At 36.9% G+C, this 17,251-nt stretch overlaps 1 protein-coding gene across 2 annotated transcripts in view; it reads right to left on the bottom strand.

The window, feature by feature from the left end:
* Window positions 1-4,077: 4,077 nt before the first annotated feature.
* kdrl (kinase insert domain receptor like) overlaps window positions 4,078-17,251 on the bottom strand; it is a 58,949-nt gene continuing 45,775 nt past the window's right edge. The window contains exons 26-30 of one of the 2 annotated variants that reach the window (XM_015023627.1): window positions 14,497-14,602; window positions 11,985-12,103; window positions 10,351-10,429; window positions 8,617-8,708; window positions 4,078-6,738 (exon numbers count right to left, since the gene is read on the bottom strand). In XM_015023627.1, the coding sequence (XP_014879113.1) occupies window positions 6,555-6,738; window positions 8,617-8,708; window positions 10,351-10,429; window positions 11,985-12,103; window positions 14,497-14,602 (580 nt within the window). In that variant the 3' untranslated portion in view covers window positions 4,078-6,554. The remainder of the gene's footprint in view (window positions 6,739-8,616; window positions 8,709-10,350; window positions 10,430-11,984; window positions 12,104-14,496; window positions 14,603-17,251) is intronic. The other variant, XM_015023632.1, reaches the window with a different exon arrangement.

Here is a 17,251-nt window from a genome sequence, read left to right on the forward strand (position 1 = left end):
AAATAATTCACTAATAATGATTTTTTTAAAAGTACTAGTTCTACTGGCAGATTATTTCACTTACAAGATGGAAAAAAAATTCCTGTTTTAAGTGGAACAAGTACTTTTTTTATCAATATTTAGGAATTCTTTACTTAACTTAAGCTTCTATATCTTGCTGAAAAGTTAATTTTAAGTTAGTCTTTTCTTGCACTAAAACCTGGACAAAAAGGATTAAAGTGATCCAAGATCAGCCAGAAACCAGAGTTGTGTTGATCAACTCTGACATAATGATTAAATTTGGATTATTATTGAATTTATTAACCTTTATGGTCTCATTTTTGTCGAATAAGAAGCTGCAGCTGGCCTTCGTGTGAACGTAATGAGCAGCTATCTTTTTGGTTGAAGTAAGTTCATTTGGGGGCCATGTTATAAAATTCAGGTGGCCTGCATAAATTGGCAGGAGAGCTGAGAGTCTTTAAAGGTCAAAGGTTGAAGTACAAGATGTTGTTCTTGCTTCATTCTCCACAGATGTTTTTGTGACGCTTTTTCCTTTTTCCAGATAAACTCTTTATGTAGCGTAACGGGTTTTTGCCTCAACTACCCGAGGTTGGGTTAAAGTGAGGAGTTTTCATGGAAAAGTACCAAACTTATTGTTGTGAATTTAGGTGAGAGGTGTGAACGTGGTTAACCATGCTCATCTGCATCTGTGGGGTCTGGGAATGCCATTGTGTGGGCGTTTCTGTCTCCAGAGAGGTAACGTTTAATTTTCTTCCTTTCATCCTCTTTTTTTTTTTTTTTTTTACATTTTTTGCATAAAACTATTCTGTTAGACGAAAATACAAGCTGCATCCCAGATGTGTCTCATTCAGTTCTTATTAAATTGTAACTTCAAATGTTCTGTGAATTCATTAATGGTTCCGCTTGTGTGATTAATGGAGTGCTTTTGCAGCTCTGTTTGCTTTGGGAAGAGGCTGTGGAAGCGGTCAGAGGGGAGTGGGAGTGGGGTGAAGGGGATCATGAGTGTTATTGTTAAATGAGGAAAACACAATCAGACGCCCCACAGCCCAATGATGGTCACTTATTAACGTAATTATCCTGCAGTCCACAGGATGGCAGTGCCTTTTCTTCTATTGATGCCTTGGAGGAAAATAATCTGTGTATTTTTAATTTATTTTTAAATGCTGCTGTGCTGTTGAGTCAGATGAATCCCTGATGAGAAATTATATATTTTTTAGAAAATCAGACTAAAATAAAAATAAAGATTAAGTTTATGGATTCACAATGGTTTTTATTTATAATGGCTTTACGTTTCTCCTAAAAACTTTACAATACTTGTTTTTGGGCTGATAAAGATTTATTTAAATGACTCAGTTTGAACTATATTTATTGTTAAATGTTCATATTATTATTATTATTATTATTATCATCAGGTTGAATAATTTTGTACATATATGTACGACATATTTTACTTAAGTAAAAGTAGAAAGTAGTTGTCCAAGAAATTACTCAAGTATTTGGTAAAACATGTTTGTTTTTCATTTAGTGGGTAGAAAATCCAGAAATTTTACTCAAAAGTGGAAATACTTTATAATAAAGTAAAAAGTACAGTGTAGTAAAAGCAGTTCTAAAAGTAAATTATTTCCAAAATGCAACTCGAATAAATGTAATTAGTTACCAAACTGTTATTTCCTTATGATGCAGTTTATTAAATAAAGTGCACCAACTCCTTTGTGGCAAAACGCATCATGATGCTGCCACCTCCGTACTTCATAGTTAACAAGCTATTTTCAGGCGGCAATATTTCATCTTTTTCTCCAAATATTACAAACTTTGACTTTTCTTTCAAGTTGAAGTCTTTGTGCCTGAGTCCATTTGTAAACTGTAAAGTAGCTTCTTATTTTGCTTTTAGAGTGATGTCTTCTTCATTTCTCAGCCGATGTTGCTATGGACTCATAACTCTGTCTTACTGGCTTCATCCAGCAACTTCACAAAGTGTTTTGCTTTTGTTCTGGAGTTGATTTGGACAATTTACTCCAAAACATGTTCCTCTTTTGGGGGCACGAGCAAGACAAGATTATCATATTTGCAAACTTTGATTAACATCGCACTATTTTTTCTTAAATCTTTAACTTGAAAGCAGTGCTGTCCCTCTGGAAATGATCCTCCAACCTGCACAGGAATGGAAAATCACTGCGTCAGATGCAAAAGACAGAAAAAACATGACAGTCACGAACCCTGCTCCCCTCCTACATCCTTCCCCTGTTTGTTTGCATCTTATATTCCTGAAATAGTCTGCACAGGAAGTTGTTGACATGCATTCAGATCCAATGGTTGGCACACACCTTACTGTAAACACAGCAAAGGACAACAGGGGACAGTCAATGACCCATGTCCCCTAGTAAGTGTGTGTGTGAAGACCTCTCACTTGGACACAACTAGTGCCAGTAAAAAGTGTCTCCCAGAGGAAGGCCAGTGTGTGGCGCCCTCCAGTCGTGACCAGGATGATTAAAGAGTTCCTTCCTTTCCTGCTCGGAGGTGGACAATGTCCCGAGGAACAGACAGGCTGCCGACACCTTGTCACAACTAGGAAGTGAGTCTTCCACAATCCGAGAACCAGGAGCCGGGCCCACACTTCAGCCCAGACAAACCTCACTGGGAATAACTCAGAAGTTTTTGGTTTACTGAGTCAACAGGCTGGGCTGCAGTCTTCTCATCTAACACACCGTCTGCATCACAGTCCCATGAGGTTTGCTTGATAAGTCTGAAAGGTCAGGGAGGCAAATATAGGAAAATCATTCACACTGAAAATATTTATTTTTCTCAGGTTGGATTTTTGCCATAAAAATGTACGATTTCTTATTTTTTCAGTAAAAAGTGAAAATCAAGGAATCTAAATGTTTATTCTTAGTCCCCACAAGTCTGAAGCAGAAGTGACCCGCGTCATTTTAGTAGGTAAATGTGTGCAATGCGTAGCGAATCCGTGGCTTTGAGACCAACAAAAAGAAAATATGTAGACACTCTTGACCAGGGTGGCTTAGGACCCCCACCCCACCAGGGGGCCCCCAAGAGCACCAGGCTAGCATGATAGACAAATACACATATATTTTAAATAACATTGAATATTGCAACCTAAATGCTATTACACATGGAAAAATAATAATGATTATTTCTTTCTGGTGATGGCTGCTGCCACTATTTAGGAAATATAAGTTATTAATTTTTGTGTTTATCAGCTGCTGTTACTTTCAAATAGTTAAAATAAGAATGCACACTTAAATACCACTCAGCATTTCAAAATCCAAATGAATCTTTTTTAAACTTTGTTACTCTTTAAAGGTTAAAATCAGTAGTCATAGTAGCACTGGTATAATGCATGCTAATTACAAATGATGCTAATGATAGCTGGTGTGTTCTATTTTATTAAATCTGAGTTGCTGCCATGCATTTGACTGATTGGTCGTTTTTTATGTTGAGAAGTAATTTCACAGATGTAGGAAACAAAGTTGCTGACGAGTGTGTCTGTTAGTAGCACAGGGTTCCTATGTGTTCATGTCAAAACTCTGGGCTCTTCCAGAGTCAAATCTGGAGATTTTTCAGTACTTTTTAGCCGTAAGAAACTGCAGATCCCACACATGCTGGACACTCACTGTAACTTTAGATCGGCGGTAAGGAACGGCATTTACAAAAACGTGCCATGGACCTTAAATCATCCTGGACTACTTCTTCTTCTGTAAATTACTGTAATGATACTTATTTAAATAAATGTGCTCTCTGGTTTTATCATGTAAACATTGACTTAATGTTAATATGTTAACTTTTTTGTGTGGACAAGCTGGGTCAATAAAGCAGAATGTGATTCTTAAATCAAAATTAAAATGTTTCCAGAGTGTGTCAGGACCCTAATGCTGGTGAACGAGATATAAAAATATAAAAACTCTTTTTCAGACCAAACTGAAAAATCAAAACTCATCCACAGCAGGATGGAGCCTCTCCTCTTTGAGTCACAGATGTCGGCGCCCAGTTTCCACCTCTGTATCCCAGCAAAGTGATTCATAAAAAGTATTTTTTTCCCCAAGAATGGAGTCAAGACTAGAATGACTGTATAAATATATAAATCTTTATTCATTTATTTACTTCATACACTCTGTTAACAGTGTTGGGTAGCACGCATCACACGTTAATAAATCTAAGCTGTCGCGCTCCATGTGGGGTTGAGTTACAGAAGGAAGCTTTATCTTTATAAATGTGTATTTGTAACAAATAAATGCAATAAAATCAACTGTTCCTATTCCAGTGAAGGTGAAAATTTTCAAGAGGGAGAAATGAGCTAAACAAGTGAGGCGTGATCTATTCTGACGGAAAGGATTATCCTTTAAGCACAAAGCAGCTATACATATATATATATATATAAAAGACATAACACACCAATACTGCAAACATTAACTTCCTACTATATAGATATGGGTTAAATATAAACAATGCATCTAAAATCTTTGCAAAAATATGTTACCTACAACAAACAACACTGTCTCAATAAAATATGGTAACAATACAAAATACATTTACTTGATATCACTTGGTATCAGTGCATAATTGTTCCCCACTTCATCTGAAAAAGCATAGATTCATTTTTACTCACAAATACTGTTTTTTTAGTGGTAATTGAACACAACATAGCTCTAAACTTTCACTCCACAGTTTCTGTTTCCATGCAGATGTTGCGAAACCAGACTGAGCTGTTGCTGCTGCTGACTCAAATTTTGTGCAGCCAGTGTTGGAAACTTTGCAAAACGAGGCTCAGAGAACAGCCTGCTCACCTGTTTACGAGGAGATTTCCTCTACAGTTCAACAAAAACAGGAACGAAACACGGGAAAACGTCAGAAAATCTGATCTGGAAAATATCCTTTGGTTAACCGTTAAATCTGGGTGAAAAGCGAAACAACAGGCGACAGTGTTTGCAATCTCTACATAAATATACAACTTATTTCTGTAATACTTTTTGGATCAAATGTTCCTATATGGATTTGATCTAATTACATGTGTTGATACACAAACTGTATTTTAGGCCAAAACAAAGGAGGAGAAATAAAATAGCAGTGCAGCGTTTAATTCGCACCAAACAGGAGGAGGAAATCATAAAAATGTTTCGCTTTAAGGTAACATCTGAACCCTGTTTCCTTCATTAACCTGGGAGTTTTAAAACTCTGAACAGCAAAGCAAACAAATAAACTGTTTCCTGTATGGGTAGACCTGAGTTAAGTCAGCAACTTTTTTATTTGTTGTATAAAATCACACTTCAAACTGAGATTACGAACATGAATGCTTTCTATTTTTTTATTTTATTTTGTACAGTAGATTAGGCTACCACCTTTAGTGCTCTGCTGGCATAAATATCCTTAGAATAAATTAATCTTTGTTGTAGATTAGTGTGAATTCAAATCTCACATTCAGAAGAATGTGGAAAAATCCAACCTGATAGTAATATTTGTATTTTATTTTACAAGAAGTTTTGTTTAATTATGAGAAAATAGGCATAGTATAGGCAGAATAAAAATGCAGTTTCACCAGAAATATTTTGAAAATTATGAAAAAAAGTAATTTTTAGTAAAAAGCTTCCAGAGTTAGAAAAATCTGACATGAGCTGCTCAGTTTGACTGTTTTTTTTCTTCTAAATTTGTTTGCTTAAACTTCTGCTATTGGAGATGTTGATGTTAAAAGACAAAGTATTTCCTTATTTTTTATGATATTCTCAACATTTCTCATTTTAATTTTTGTTTTCATAAAATTGTAACTTTGTTCTCTTATTTTACGACTGTATTCTGCTAATATTGACATTATTCTCTTGATATTTTGACTTTTTGTCGTACGACTTTACTCTTCTGTTACCATGGCGACATCTTTATTCTCATAATAAAAATATTTAGCCTGCCTCTAATAATTCATTGTAGATTTTACCTGAATTCGTAGCCCAAATAAACAAGAGTGCATTGGTTAAAAAAAAAAAAAATCAGATTTTCCAGAAATTAAATCCTCAAAAAACAAAAATTTGATTAATCAGTAAAATCAATTTATTGCCCCATCATAAGTCGCAGTAATAAATAAAAAAACAAACGTAAATCCTCAATATAGGTTTATTTACTACGCCCATAAGAGAACGTAAAATTTTCCGCCAGTTTATGCTACATTGTTAAAAGATACATTTATTCTAAGTTCATTTTATTCCTTCTTGGGTTGAACTCGTCTTTGCGGATCGTTTTAATCTGGGGTCAAGTCGGGATTGATGCGGTTTGTTTCACAGTAGATCAGAGAAATACCTGAGGCTGTTTTCAGCTGTTTGACAGTGAAGGTTGGGACAGACCAGCAGCATTATCGAGAAGCCAACATGTGGGAAAAAAAATACAGAAATCAACAATCCAGAGATCCACAGGGGAGCGCAGTGGAGCTGAGTCACTTCAGAGTCCGTGAACAGGGAGTCTCGTCTTTTCCTCCTCGGCCGATGACGCACGCGGGGAACAAAGCCGAGGCCTTGACGCTTCCACTCTGGGGTCCTCTGGCGGGGTTCGGGCGGAGGCTACACGGGAGGCGTGGAGTAGCGCACCACGGAGTTGTAGTCAGGCGGCGGGCTGTGGCACTCCAGGCTGACGTCCAGCGCCGAGTCATCCAGGCTGAAGTCCAGCGGCAGGACGGTGGGCAGGAACTTGTCCTTCTCCGGGTCGTTCAGCACCGACTCTTTACTCTTACTCACCGCCTTCATCCTGGAAACACAGAGAAAGGAAAACATAAATAATGTTTTAGTTTTATTTAAAGTATGTAACTTTTATAAACAATAAAGAGTTGGACAGTAGTTAGCTACTTTTACATGAGTGACTTTTTTGTAAAAATGTACTTTTAGGAGTGTATTTTGTTAGTTTTACTTTTACTTGAGTAACTTTTCTAGATTGATGTTTTAAAAACGTTTTTCCAGACACAGACCTGCAGTTTTTGTTCTTTATGGAAAGAAACTGATTTGGAAACATTTTCTTTTGCCTGATTTTGTTATTTTTTGTTACTTATATGAATGATTGTAATTTTTGTACTTAAAATACCAAAAATTTCCACTCAACTTTATATTTTGGCTTATCTGACTATGTCATTTTTAAATATTAAATGACTGATAATTTGATCAGTTACTCAGTACCGGAGTAGATTTTTTTACCAAATTCTTCTTGAGTAATTTCTTGGACGGATACTTTTTACTTTTACTTGAGTAAAATTATGATGAAGTAGTATTACTCTTATTTGAGTACAACCTTTGGATACTCTGCTGCCTCTGGTACTGAGACAGATAATCTGTTAAATAATCCAGCTCCTCTGGCTTCTCCCAATGCTAATTAGAAACAACCAATCGGAGCCAGGAGGCGGGTCTTAGTGCTGTCAATCAAGAGTTTTTAATGCCAGTTTTTAAGGTCCATTTTCTACTGAAAATGGACCTTATTTGCATGACTGTAAAAAACAACAACATGCCTTCGTGAAATAAAACTTGAGGTCTGTTTTATCCAGTTTCCTTTAAATATTTCCACCCTTATAACCAGATAAACCTCCCTGTTTTCATACTCGATACAATCAATCATCCTGAGGTTTTTCTGCTTCCTTTTATGACTGAGTGTTTTTGTCTTGGACCAGAACCTCTCCCTTCAGAGTAAAGGTCAGCTCCCAGCAGGAGGAAGACACGACACCAAACTGGAATTCGGTCTTGATTAATAAACTATCTGGTAAACCAGTTATTAAAACGCAACATGTTATTTTCTCAGTAGTGGAGTGGAGTTTTTCTATTGAAAATGTTGGAATAAGTTAGATTTATGGTGTTTTTCTGGGTGAAAGAAGGAAGGCTACTCCTGCAGGGGAGGTCCTTGTAAACCCTCTTAAGTTTAGAAACTGGCAGTGATTGAGTGGCTGCCCGGCGAGAGACGACTCCCCTTGAAACACAGATAATTGTCTGGATGCTTGAGCTAACTCTTTGTGGCAGGCGGAGGGTTTGATTGGACAGGCAGACCCGTAATGTTTTGTTTTTAGATCTGAAAGACACTTTGAGGCGAAGTGGTGTGAAGTTGGCTGTCTCACATGTTACACATCCCCGGCTACAAGTTAAATCTGCTGCTTTTCATACAAGTTTCGCCTCTTTGCTCTTTGCCTTGATGAAGATAAGCACTTTGAATTCAGGCTTCAGTGTAAAATATAGAAGCTAAATGTGTAATTTTTGGGATTTTGAGACTAAATCTCCACCATATTAGACGTGTTCCTTCAGTAAACCTCTAAACTGAGAACATATTGCCTCAGATTTGTTTTCCTCCTTCAAACAGCTTCATTTGTCACTGAAAACTGCTGGATCCTCGAGTTAAAAGAAGATTTTTCTTTGTTTTTAGCTTTCTTTTCCCTCTAAAGTCTCTATTATTTTGACTCATACAAAGTTCCTTTGGACAAAAGAGAAAACGGGCCGCTGACTTCTTTTTACATGTGTGAATTTGTCTGTCAGTTATAGCGTCTGCATTCCAGCACGCTGAGCCGGTTTCCACGCTGGTTTTCTGTGATCGCCGTCTGTGTTTGTGTTGGTTCGTTGCCTCTGAAGGGCACTGGGAAGGTCGCAGCTTACGTACGCCAAGGCCATGATGCTCAGAGGTCGGCCTGTCAGCGACATCAGAGTCTTCATGTTGTCGGACGAAAGGCCCATGCCGCTGTCCGACTGACCCTGAAGGACAGGAAGATGGGAAATGATTAAACGATTATTACTAAAAGTGTAAGAGAAAACAGAGGTGTGCAGGAAGTTTTGTATTTGCCTCCCAAAGAGCAAGACATTTATTTAAAGTAGTCTTTAGGCTTTCTTAATGTCTGTAAAACCATTTTGGTTGCTTTTTCTACTTGTTTGCAGCTTTTTCATAGAAACACAGTGTTATATGAGAGTCAATTAAGCATAAAAAGGCTTCTAAATTAATTATAACACTGCATAATTACACTGCAAAAACACAAAATCCTACAAAATAAATTTGGTCTAGTTTCTTGTGCAAATGTCTTTGTACAATTGAAATAAGACTAAAAGTAACTTTGTTGGAGCTTGGTTTAAGTCAGGGGTCTCCAAAGTGCGGCACAGGGGCCATTTGCTGCCCCTGAACTAACTGTGTGTGGCCCTTCAAGAATGAAACAAATGTGGCCCCCAGCACAGTTTTTGATGTTTTTATTTTCACTTAGTTCAAAATTACCACAAACTAAAACTACTCTTAAAATTGAAAATGTTGGCAACAGAAATAATTTTTAAAAATGACGCTCCACATCTAATCAGTGACTTTGCTGCTTCCATTAATTAATTTATTAAACCTGATTAAAATTTTGTAAATTTTGAGCAATAAAATCAGGATTTAGGCCTGATTTTATTGCTCAAAATTGACTGAATTTTGTTAAGTTTCTTCCAGTCGACACCTAAATAAATTGCAGCGTGAGTCACATCTCAAGGTCTTTTTTACGTTTTGCACATCTTTGTCCAACAACAAACTGGAGTTCCTTATTTGCTTAATTAAATTATTACGTGTTTTATTTAACTGGTAAAAGAATATTTATTTTGGCCATTGCTGTGCAATAATTGTGACAGAAATCAATGTTGATGCACCAACAGGATGGGATTTCTTCCACTTTTCTAAAAGGCATGACTTCTTAGATCACATGTCAACCTTAAGGTCAGGGGGCCAAATACGGCCCGCTGAAGCTTTTTATGCATCAATCAGTGCCTCCAGTTTTTTGCAAATCATCGAAATTTATGCAAAAGATCTCGGAAAAGATTGACGGAATCAAATTAATAATTTTACGTTTTATTGCAAATCTTCCACAAAATTGTCAAACATTGGGCTTACGTGATTCTAACTCCCACCTGTAGGCGGCAGCATTTCTTACTAATATGATTCTGCGGCCTCCGCCTTTCTCGATGTCAAATTATAGTCCGTGATCGATGCAGCGAGTAACAAAAGTCAAATTTATCGTCATAAATAAGTGCAAATATTTCTAAATTAACACAACAAATTTGTGATTTTGACTGCAAAAAACAAAACTGCCATTTATCAATATTTTAGCAGTTTAATTGGTTTAATCAATACATTCATGATCTTGATGTAGCTCAAAATCAAAATGACTTTGATACTCCTGTCTTAAGAAACTTTTTATGTTCTCTTGTCCTCCACTTTCCTGATTTATTTAAGCTCACACAGCAAAACCAAAATCATGATCATTTGCAAGGACAAGACAGAAAATGTGTGTAAAAGCAGCTGAAGTCTGAAAAAACAACTTTAGGGTATAACTTTAAGTCACTCAAACAGAGCGTTCATTTTGCAGTTTGTGTTACTGACCTCCTGGTTTTCATTTGTCCCGTTCTCCATGGTGATCTCATCAAAAGTTTTCACGCTAGCAGGGCGGATCTTTATGTTCCTGCGGGAACGAAAAGAGAGAATCCAGCTTTGAGACTCTGTTCTGATTCTACTGAGTCAAGTTCAGCAACAGAACCACGGGAACCTAATCATTTATATCAACATCGTTCAGCATCCATGACACTGTACTTTGATAACACTCACTGTTTGCTTTGCATTTCAACACTTGGAAGCTCAAACAGAAGCTCGGTTTTTACTCCAGGGCTGACTGTCATTACCGCCTTTCAGCACCTCCTCAATAAACACTCTTGGCGGAGCTGTGAAAACCCAAGAGCTCAACAAATATTTTTATAAGTGGACTTAAATCTTGACGCCAGTGCTGTGTTTTCTTTTTTGGGGGCTGGTGGGTAAAATCTCAGGAGCTGCGAATGTGTACATTTCTTATCGGGTTCTCATTGTGCTCTGGCCATAGCTAAACATATCCTCTGAGCTAAGAACATTTTGTGTTTTTGGATATTTTTCAGTGCAGAAAAGTAAAAAAAAAATCTGGGTTTGTCCACAACGGCGTCTTAGAAAGTTCAAGAGGAGAGGAGAAGGAAACCAAATCGAAAACACAAAATGCTTCCTGTCTAGTTTCTGACTTGAAATAAGACAAAATTAGCTTACAAATAACTTCTCAGTAAGATATTGAAGTTTGTTTTAAGTCAGTAAGTCCTTAATATTTTTGAAAAAGTTCTAGTTATAATAATAATAAAATAATCGGAGCTTGTTTTAAGTGAATTATTCGTTAGATTAAAGTTCTAGTTCTACTGGCAGATTATTTCCCTTTTTCTCATGTTAGTGAAATAATCTGATTATGGATCAAATACTTTTTTCATAAATTTTAAGGAATTATTGAGTTAAAACAATTTCCCATGTCCTGCTGAAAGGTTACATATATTTTTTGTTCAGTTCATAGATTTGCCTTAAAAGCTTTATGACCTGCATAGAATGTTTTAGATTTCTTTCCACAAGCTTCTCACAATAGTTTGCTGGAGTTTTGGCCCATTCCTACGAACTTTTGTTCTTTTTCTGGTGCAAATATCTTAGTACACTTGGCATACGATAAAACTAACTTGTTAGTAATTTTTCAGAAAGATATAGGAGCTTGTTTAAGTAAAATCAACATTAAGGAATTGTTGACTTAAAACAAGCTCCCATTTCTGGCTGAAAAGTTAGTTTTGTCTTATTTCAAGTGTACTAAGATACCTGCATTATATCTAGACCAAAAATACTTTTCTGTGTTTTTGCAGTGCAGCCAGGCCTGCAGCTCTGTGCAACTGGACACATACTGAGCTGGAATTTGATTAGAAGCAAAATGCAAGACAAATGTAAAGATAAAATAAGTTCCAGGAGGTTAAAGTGTCACATATGATCCTACGGGAGCCGTAAATGTCAACACCAACATTTTAAGATACAGAAGAAGAAGTCTGCAGAGCATAAAAATCTGTCAATTTTTTCAAGTTGAGGGAAAAGTTTGGTGAAATTTTGTCAAATAATTCAGTAAGGGAAGGCGTATAAAGTGCAATGAGTTTGTTTATGTAAGCTAGCCAATGAAGAGCGATCCAAACTCTCACCAGTTGCCCCCCGAGTCCCGGTGGGAGACGGGTCGTGTGGACGTCTCCTCCGTCTCCTCAATCTGCTCTCCCACCTTCGCCAGCAGGGCTGTGTTGATGGGTATGTAGTGTTTCCCCTCCTAAATCAACACAAGAGGTAGATTTATGGCTGGTGCTGTGTGCGCTGTGCAAACAAAAACATTCAAGGTTGGTGGCGGCAGGCCAAAGAAACCAGGGTCATGCTTAATAAATCCAAAACCGTTTAATATGAAGTTTAAGCAGCGCAGTTCATCACCGCGCTTTATCCTATTTTGAGGACATGTTGTGAGAGAAATTAAATCCCTTTATCTTCACAGTGTCTTGATTAATATATGTGTTATTCAGGTTTTATTTGACAGGCTAACACAGAGTGGTAAATAATTGTAAAGTGGAAGAAGAATTATGGATGTTTAGGCACCATTTCTCAACTTTTGCCACAGATTAAAATAAATATCAATCTCAAGGCCCAGGGACCAAATCTGCCACGTTGCAGCTTTTTATGTGGCCCTCTAGACTCCAAATTTCATTAATAAGCCCTTCTAGCTTTTTGCAAGTCCACAAAATTCATGCAAAATCAACAGATTCCTGCAAATTTCCCTCAAAATGGCCAAAAGCATTGAGTATTTGTATTATTTCGTCTTTTGTACATTTTCAGTGCATACTTCAACTGATTTCAGCAGTTTATATATCAAAATGTTCAGCTTGTTCTGGAGACTTCTCCTCTGTATTTTGGTAATTTCGGCTTTTATTATTATTATTTAAATATTTTAACTCTTATGCAAATTTCATCCTCATTGAAATTCATGAGAATTTCACCAAATTCTGTAAAAACTCTGAGCTTTTCGGCAGCCTACGTCCACCTAGAAACTCCGTTCAACTTTTAAGCAGGTCACAAGGCATTAAGCTATCTTCAAGCGATTCAGCTTTCTTGTATCACTTATGGTTTTTCTAAAATCACGATTTAAGTTTTATGTAAGTTTTTGCCCGTTTTCAGTTTTACAGTGTAATCCAATGGCGGAATTCTTCAACTGACAGAGTGCACACTCTAGTAACTGACGATTTTTGGTTTTTCACAAACAAAATGCTCCTCTTTGCACATCTTTCACTCCAGAGAAATAATTTATGCATCAAACGTAGCCACATGCGTCTGTTTTGAGGGAATATAAGCGTCATTGCAGTAGGTTTCACGGTTTTCTTCAAAACATTCCCTGAGCGCAGGGATGTCACCCCTTCCTTCATTGCGCTCCATATAAAATGTTTTCAGCATCATCTGGTGCGTTCGCTCGCCAGATTATTATTATCACGACTGTTTCGCAAGGAGCAGCGACTTTTCTAGTTGTTTTTAAATTTCTTCCAGGTTGACATCTTTGCAGCCTTGAAGTTTGTGACATTAAGCAGCGCCCCCTCCAGACAGTCTGGTGTCTCTCCAGTAATCACTTTGCTCTGCATGTGGTTCCTTTTACGGGATGTGTGCCGTCATCCCAAAGTTGTGCTCAAGTTTCTTACCGAGTGTTGTTTCCCTTTTGTGTTCTGCTCTGAAATTATGATGCTCAACGCTTCTTCCTGACTATGTGAAATTCTCGTGACTAATCCTGGTAATCTAATGAGTAATCGTGTAATAACAAAAACAATCTTTAATTGTTTAAAGATTTTCTCTTTGTTAGGGTCAGAAATATACACAGAGGCTCAAATATATACATACATCCCAACTAACATTTGAAACTATCCATTAACGAGTAATCATTAACTGTAGTGTACAGACTGAAAAAAAGGCCATTTGCTGAAAGAACAACACAATCAGAGTCGTAATTAAGCAAAAACTATATACATTTTTCATTTAAGAAAAAAAGTACTCTGTAGAGATTTTCTCCACAGAACTTAAGAAGCATAATTTTAACTCAGTTCTGCAATAAAATCTCCTATTTAGCACCTTTTTCTATCTTAATTTTAATCAGTTAGTCTAAAAATGAATCACCAGGTCACCACACTGTACTAATGTAAAGTAAAGCAGAAAGTACTTAGTTTTTTTTTGTTTTTGTTTTTTTTTTGACATGGAGATGTTACAACTATTTTTTCACTGATGGAAAAAAAATCAAGCATTCACTAAAAAAATACAGTTTTATTGCATTTCAGACAATACAATGTTAATTTAAAAAAGGAACTAAATTGTTTTTTAATGAGGCTTAAGTAGTTAAATGAAAAATTATTTCTGTTTAACTTAGTAGGAGACATTTGTCCAAATATTTGTGCCTATAGGTGCTTCTAAACCTGTGTCAATTATATAAATGCATAATAAAATAAACTTTCTGCTCTTAAGTCACTAAAGTTGTTCACTGAAAAACAAGACTTAAACAAATGAGTGATACTATAACTGTGAATCCATTAAGTGTGAGTCCATGAACTGAAGCTCCAGCTATGCAGAGTTTTCTTTTGTTTTCTTTTGTTTTCGTTTCGTTTTATTTTGTTTTGTTTTATTTTGTTTTGTGTGCTGTACCTGTTGCACGCTGGCCTGCAGCAGATCGCCCAGCCTCTCCACCAGCTCAGTGAAGGTCGGCCTCTGCTGTGGCTCTCCCTGCCAACACTCCAGCATGGTTTGGTATCTGAAAGGAAAGGAGAAGCTTTCAGCTCGCTGAACGGCTGCTCCAGAAGCCTCAAACCCGCAGACTGTGTGTTTCCACTGATATAGGGTGAAAATGAACACTTTTAGGAAGATGGAAAACAACCGTAGGGCCTGGTGGTCTTTTCATTCTTCTGCAGAAACAAGTGCACCCTGTTCTCCTCGTGACAAGCTGTCAGCATCTCCTCCATTTAGTGGAGGATTAGAAACATCTGTTACAAAATGTGCCTCAACTTCAACCTTTCTTATATTTTATTAAATTACAGCCACAAATCTGAGTGTATTTTATTGAGATTTAATCCACCAAAAGCAGTTCGTAATTGCAAAGTGGATCAGATTGAAAGCATCTTAGAGCAATTTTTATGTCGTCCTGCAGATTCTCAATTAGATTTAGGTCTGAACTTTGACTGGTCCGTTCCACCACATTAATTTATTAGATGTAACACTGCAAAAGCACAAAATGTTACCATGTATTTTTGGCCTAGTTTTAGTGTAAATATCATAGTACACTTAAAATAAGACAAAACGAACTCAAAAGCAACTATTCAGCAAATAGCTTGTTTTAAGTTAATTCCTTTAAAAATTATGAAAACGTACTAGCTAATTTCACTTAAAATAAGACATTTTTTCAATGTTATAAATGAAATGGAAGTGGAACTAGTAGTTTTTTCATCAGTATTCAAGAATTATTTACTTAAACTCCAATATCTTGCTGAAGCGTTACGTTAAAGTTATGATATCTGCACTAGAAACTAAACATAAATAACTGGAAATATTTTGTGTTTTTGCATTGAAGCCATTGTTGCTCTGGCTGTTATGAGTTGCTGTCTCACTCTGAACTCTTCTGCAGCTTCATTAAGTTTTCTTCAGGGATTTCCCTCTGTTTAGCTCTTAGCATGACGCTGCCACCACCATGTTTCACCTCAACACAGTTTTTCACCTATAAGTCTCACTAATGTTCGCTAACAAACCTCTGAGGCCTTAAAAGGAGAGCTGTGTTTACACTGAGATTTGATTAGACACACATGGACTCTATATTCTTATTATGTGAGTAATGAAAACAATTAGATACACTGGATTGTTTTTGTAGGGACACTTTGCAGATTTTTATTTGGAAAAAAAAAAACACCAAAACTGTGGATCAGTTTCCTACTACTATGTTTAACTTTGTCATTTATAGAAGCACCACATCGTCACCTTCTTGGTTTATTACATTTTCACCTTATTAATTGCAGAGCTCACTCTTTCACTTGTCTTTCCTGCATGATCTGAAGCATTTTATTGACCAGGAAGTGCACACAATGCATCGGAGCACAATTCAAGACCCTTCCTGCCTGCTTCTTAATGAGAATAAATAGCACAGCCCCACATCACCGGGAACGCACCGTTATTTTTTTTTGGAAAAGGACGGATTGTGCTTTTAACTCATCTGATGGGAAACGGGCATCCTTTTATTGTGTACCCACTCTTTGCAAAGCATCCGGTGCATTCCTCTCCGATGCATCATAACATCGGAGAGGAATGCCAGATGAATTTCAGCCGGCAGAGGCGCAAATTAAAAGGCATCCCCTTGTTGCCTTGTGTGTTTTTAATCATTCCTCTATTTCCAAATTGGTTTGAGTTGATTAAAACCTGAATTTTGTAGATTTCAGCAGCACTGTGCATCCTGCTAGACCTATTACTCAGTGTATCTACATTTTAAATTAAAGCCAGACCTCTTAGTTTAAGAATGTAAAGTATTTAATCTAGTGGAGCCGTTAACCCGAACTAGTGATGGAAACTACAGAATTCTTGACCCGTCCGGAAACTTACAACCTGGGTTTTATTTCTCAGATCAGTTTATTGTCTCTTTAGTGTGGCTGATAAATGATTTTTTTTTTTTACTAAAAATGCTTTGAAATGCTGAACCTTTTGATTAAACATCATTTGTCTAAAGCATACTACAATCTGACGGAGGTTTAAATTAAAAGCAGACACAGACGTCACACTGAGGCTGCAGGGGGAAAAAAAATCACTCACTCCATCGCTGACTGACAGCAGCGACACCAAAGAAGAGGACTGTGTGTTCCCCCACAGATATTTATGTCCAACAGAATCCTCCAACCTCTGCTCAGAAATAAATTAGGTGCTCAGTTTCGTCTGTCAGAAAGCGCTGCAACGTCTGAAAGCTCGACGTTTGAACGGTAATCAGCTGCTAAGGTCTCCTCCCGCAATGTTCAGAGCCGAGTCTTGTCATACAAGGAAGAAGCTAACTATGTTAGCGACAAACAGGAAGTAAAACTGAAAACATTAAATAGCTGGTAGATTCTTAATATTGTGTTATACACGATATATATGATGTTTCATTTGTATTCACACCTCTGAAACCTCCCCATACCTTGTCATGTTACGATTATAAACGTTAATCTATTTCGACTGAATGTGATTGACGAGCAAAATAAGATGCAGTTTTTAAAATGTGGATGAAAGGAAACCTCCGCATTTGATCTCCACAGTATTTTTTTAACAGCGTCTCGATCCTCTTCTACGGAAGATGATTAGGGCCACAGAAAAAAAAAAGTTCTGATTTTTTTTCTTACGATTTTGACTCAAGGAAAAAAGTCAGATTTTTCTTCTTAATAGCTCTAATTGT

The sequence above is a fragment of the Poecilia latipinna genome, unplaced genomic scaffold, assembly GCF_001443285.1.
Source record: "Poecilia latipinna isolate Pla-1442-1.1 unplaced genomic scaffold, P_latipinna-1.0 Scaffold90, whole genome shotgun sequence".
NCBI classification, from domain to species: domain Eukaryota; kingdom Metazoa; phylum Chordata; class Actinopteri; order Cyprinodontiformes; family Poeciliidae; genus Poecilia; species Poecilia latipinna.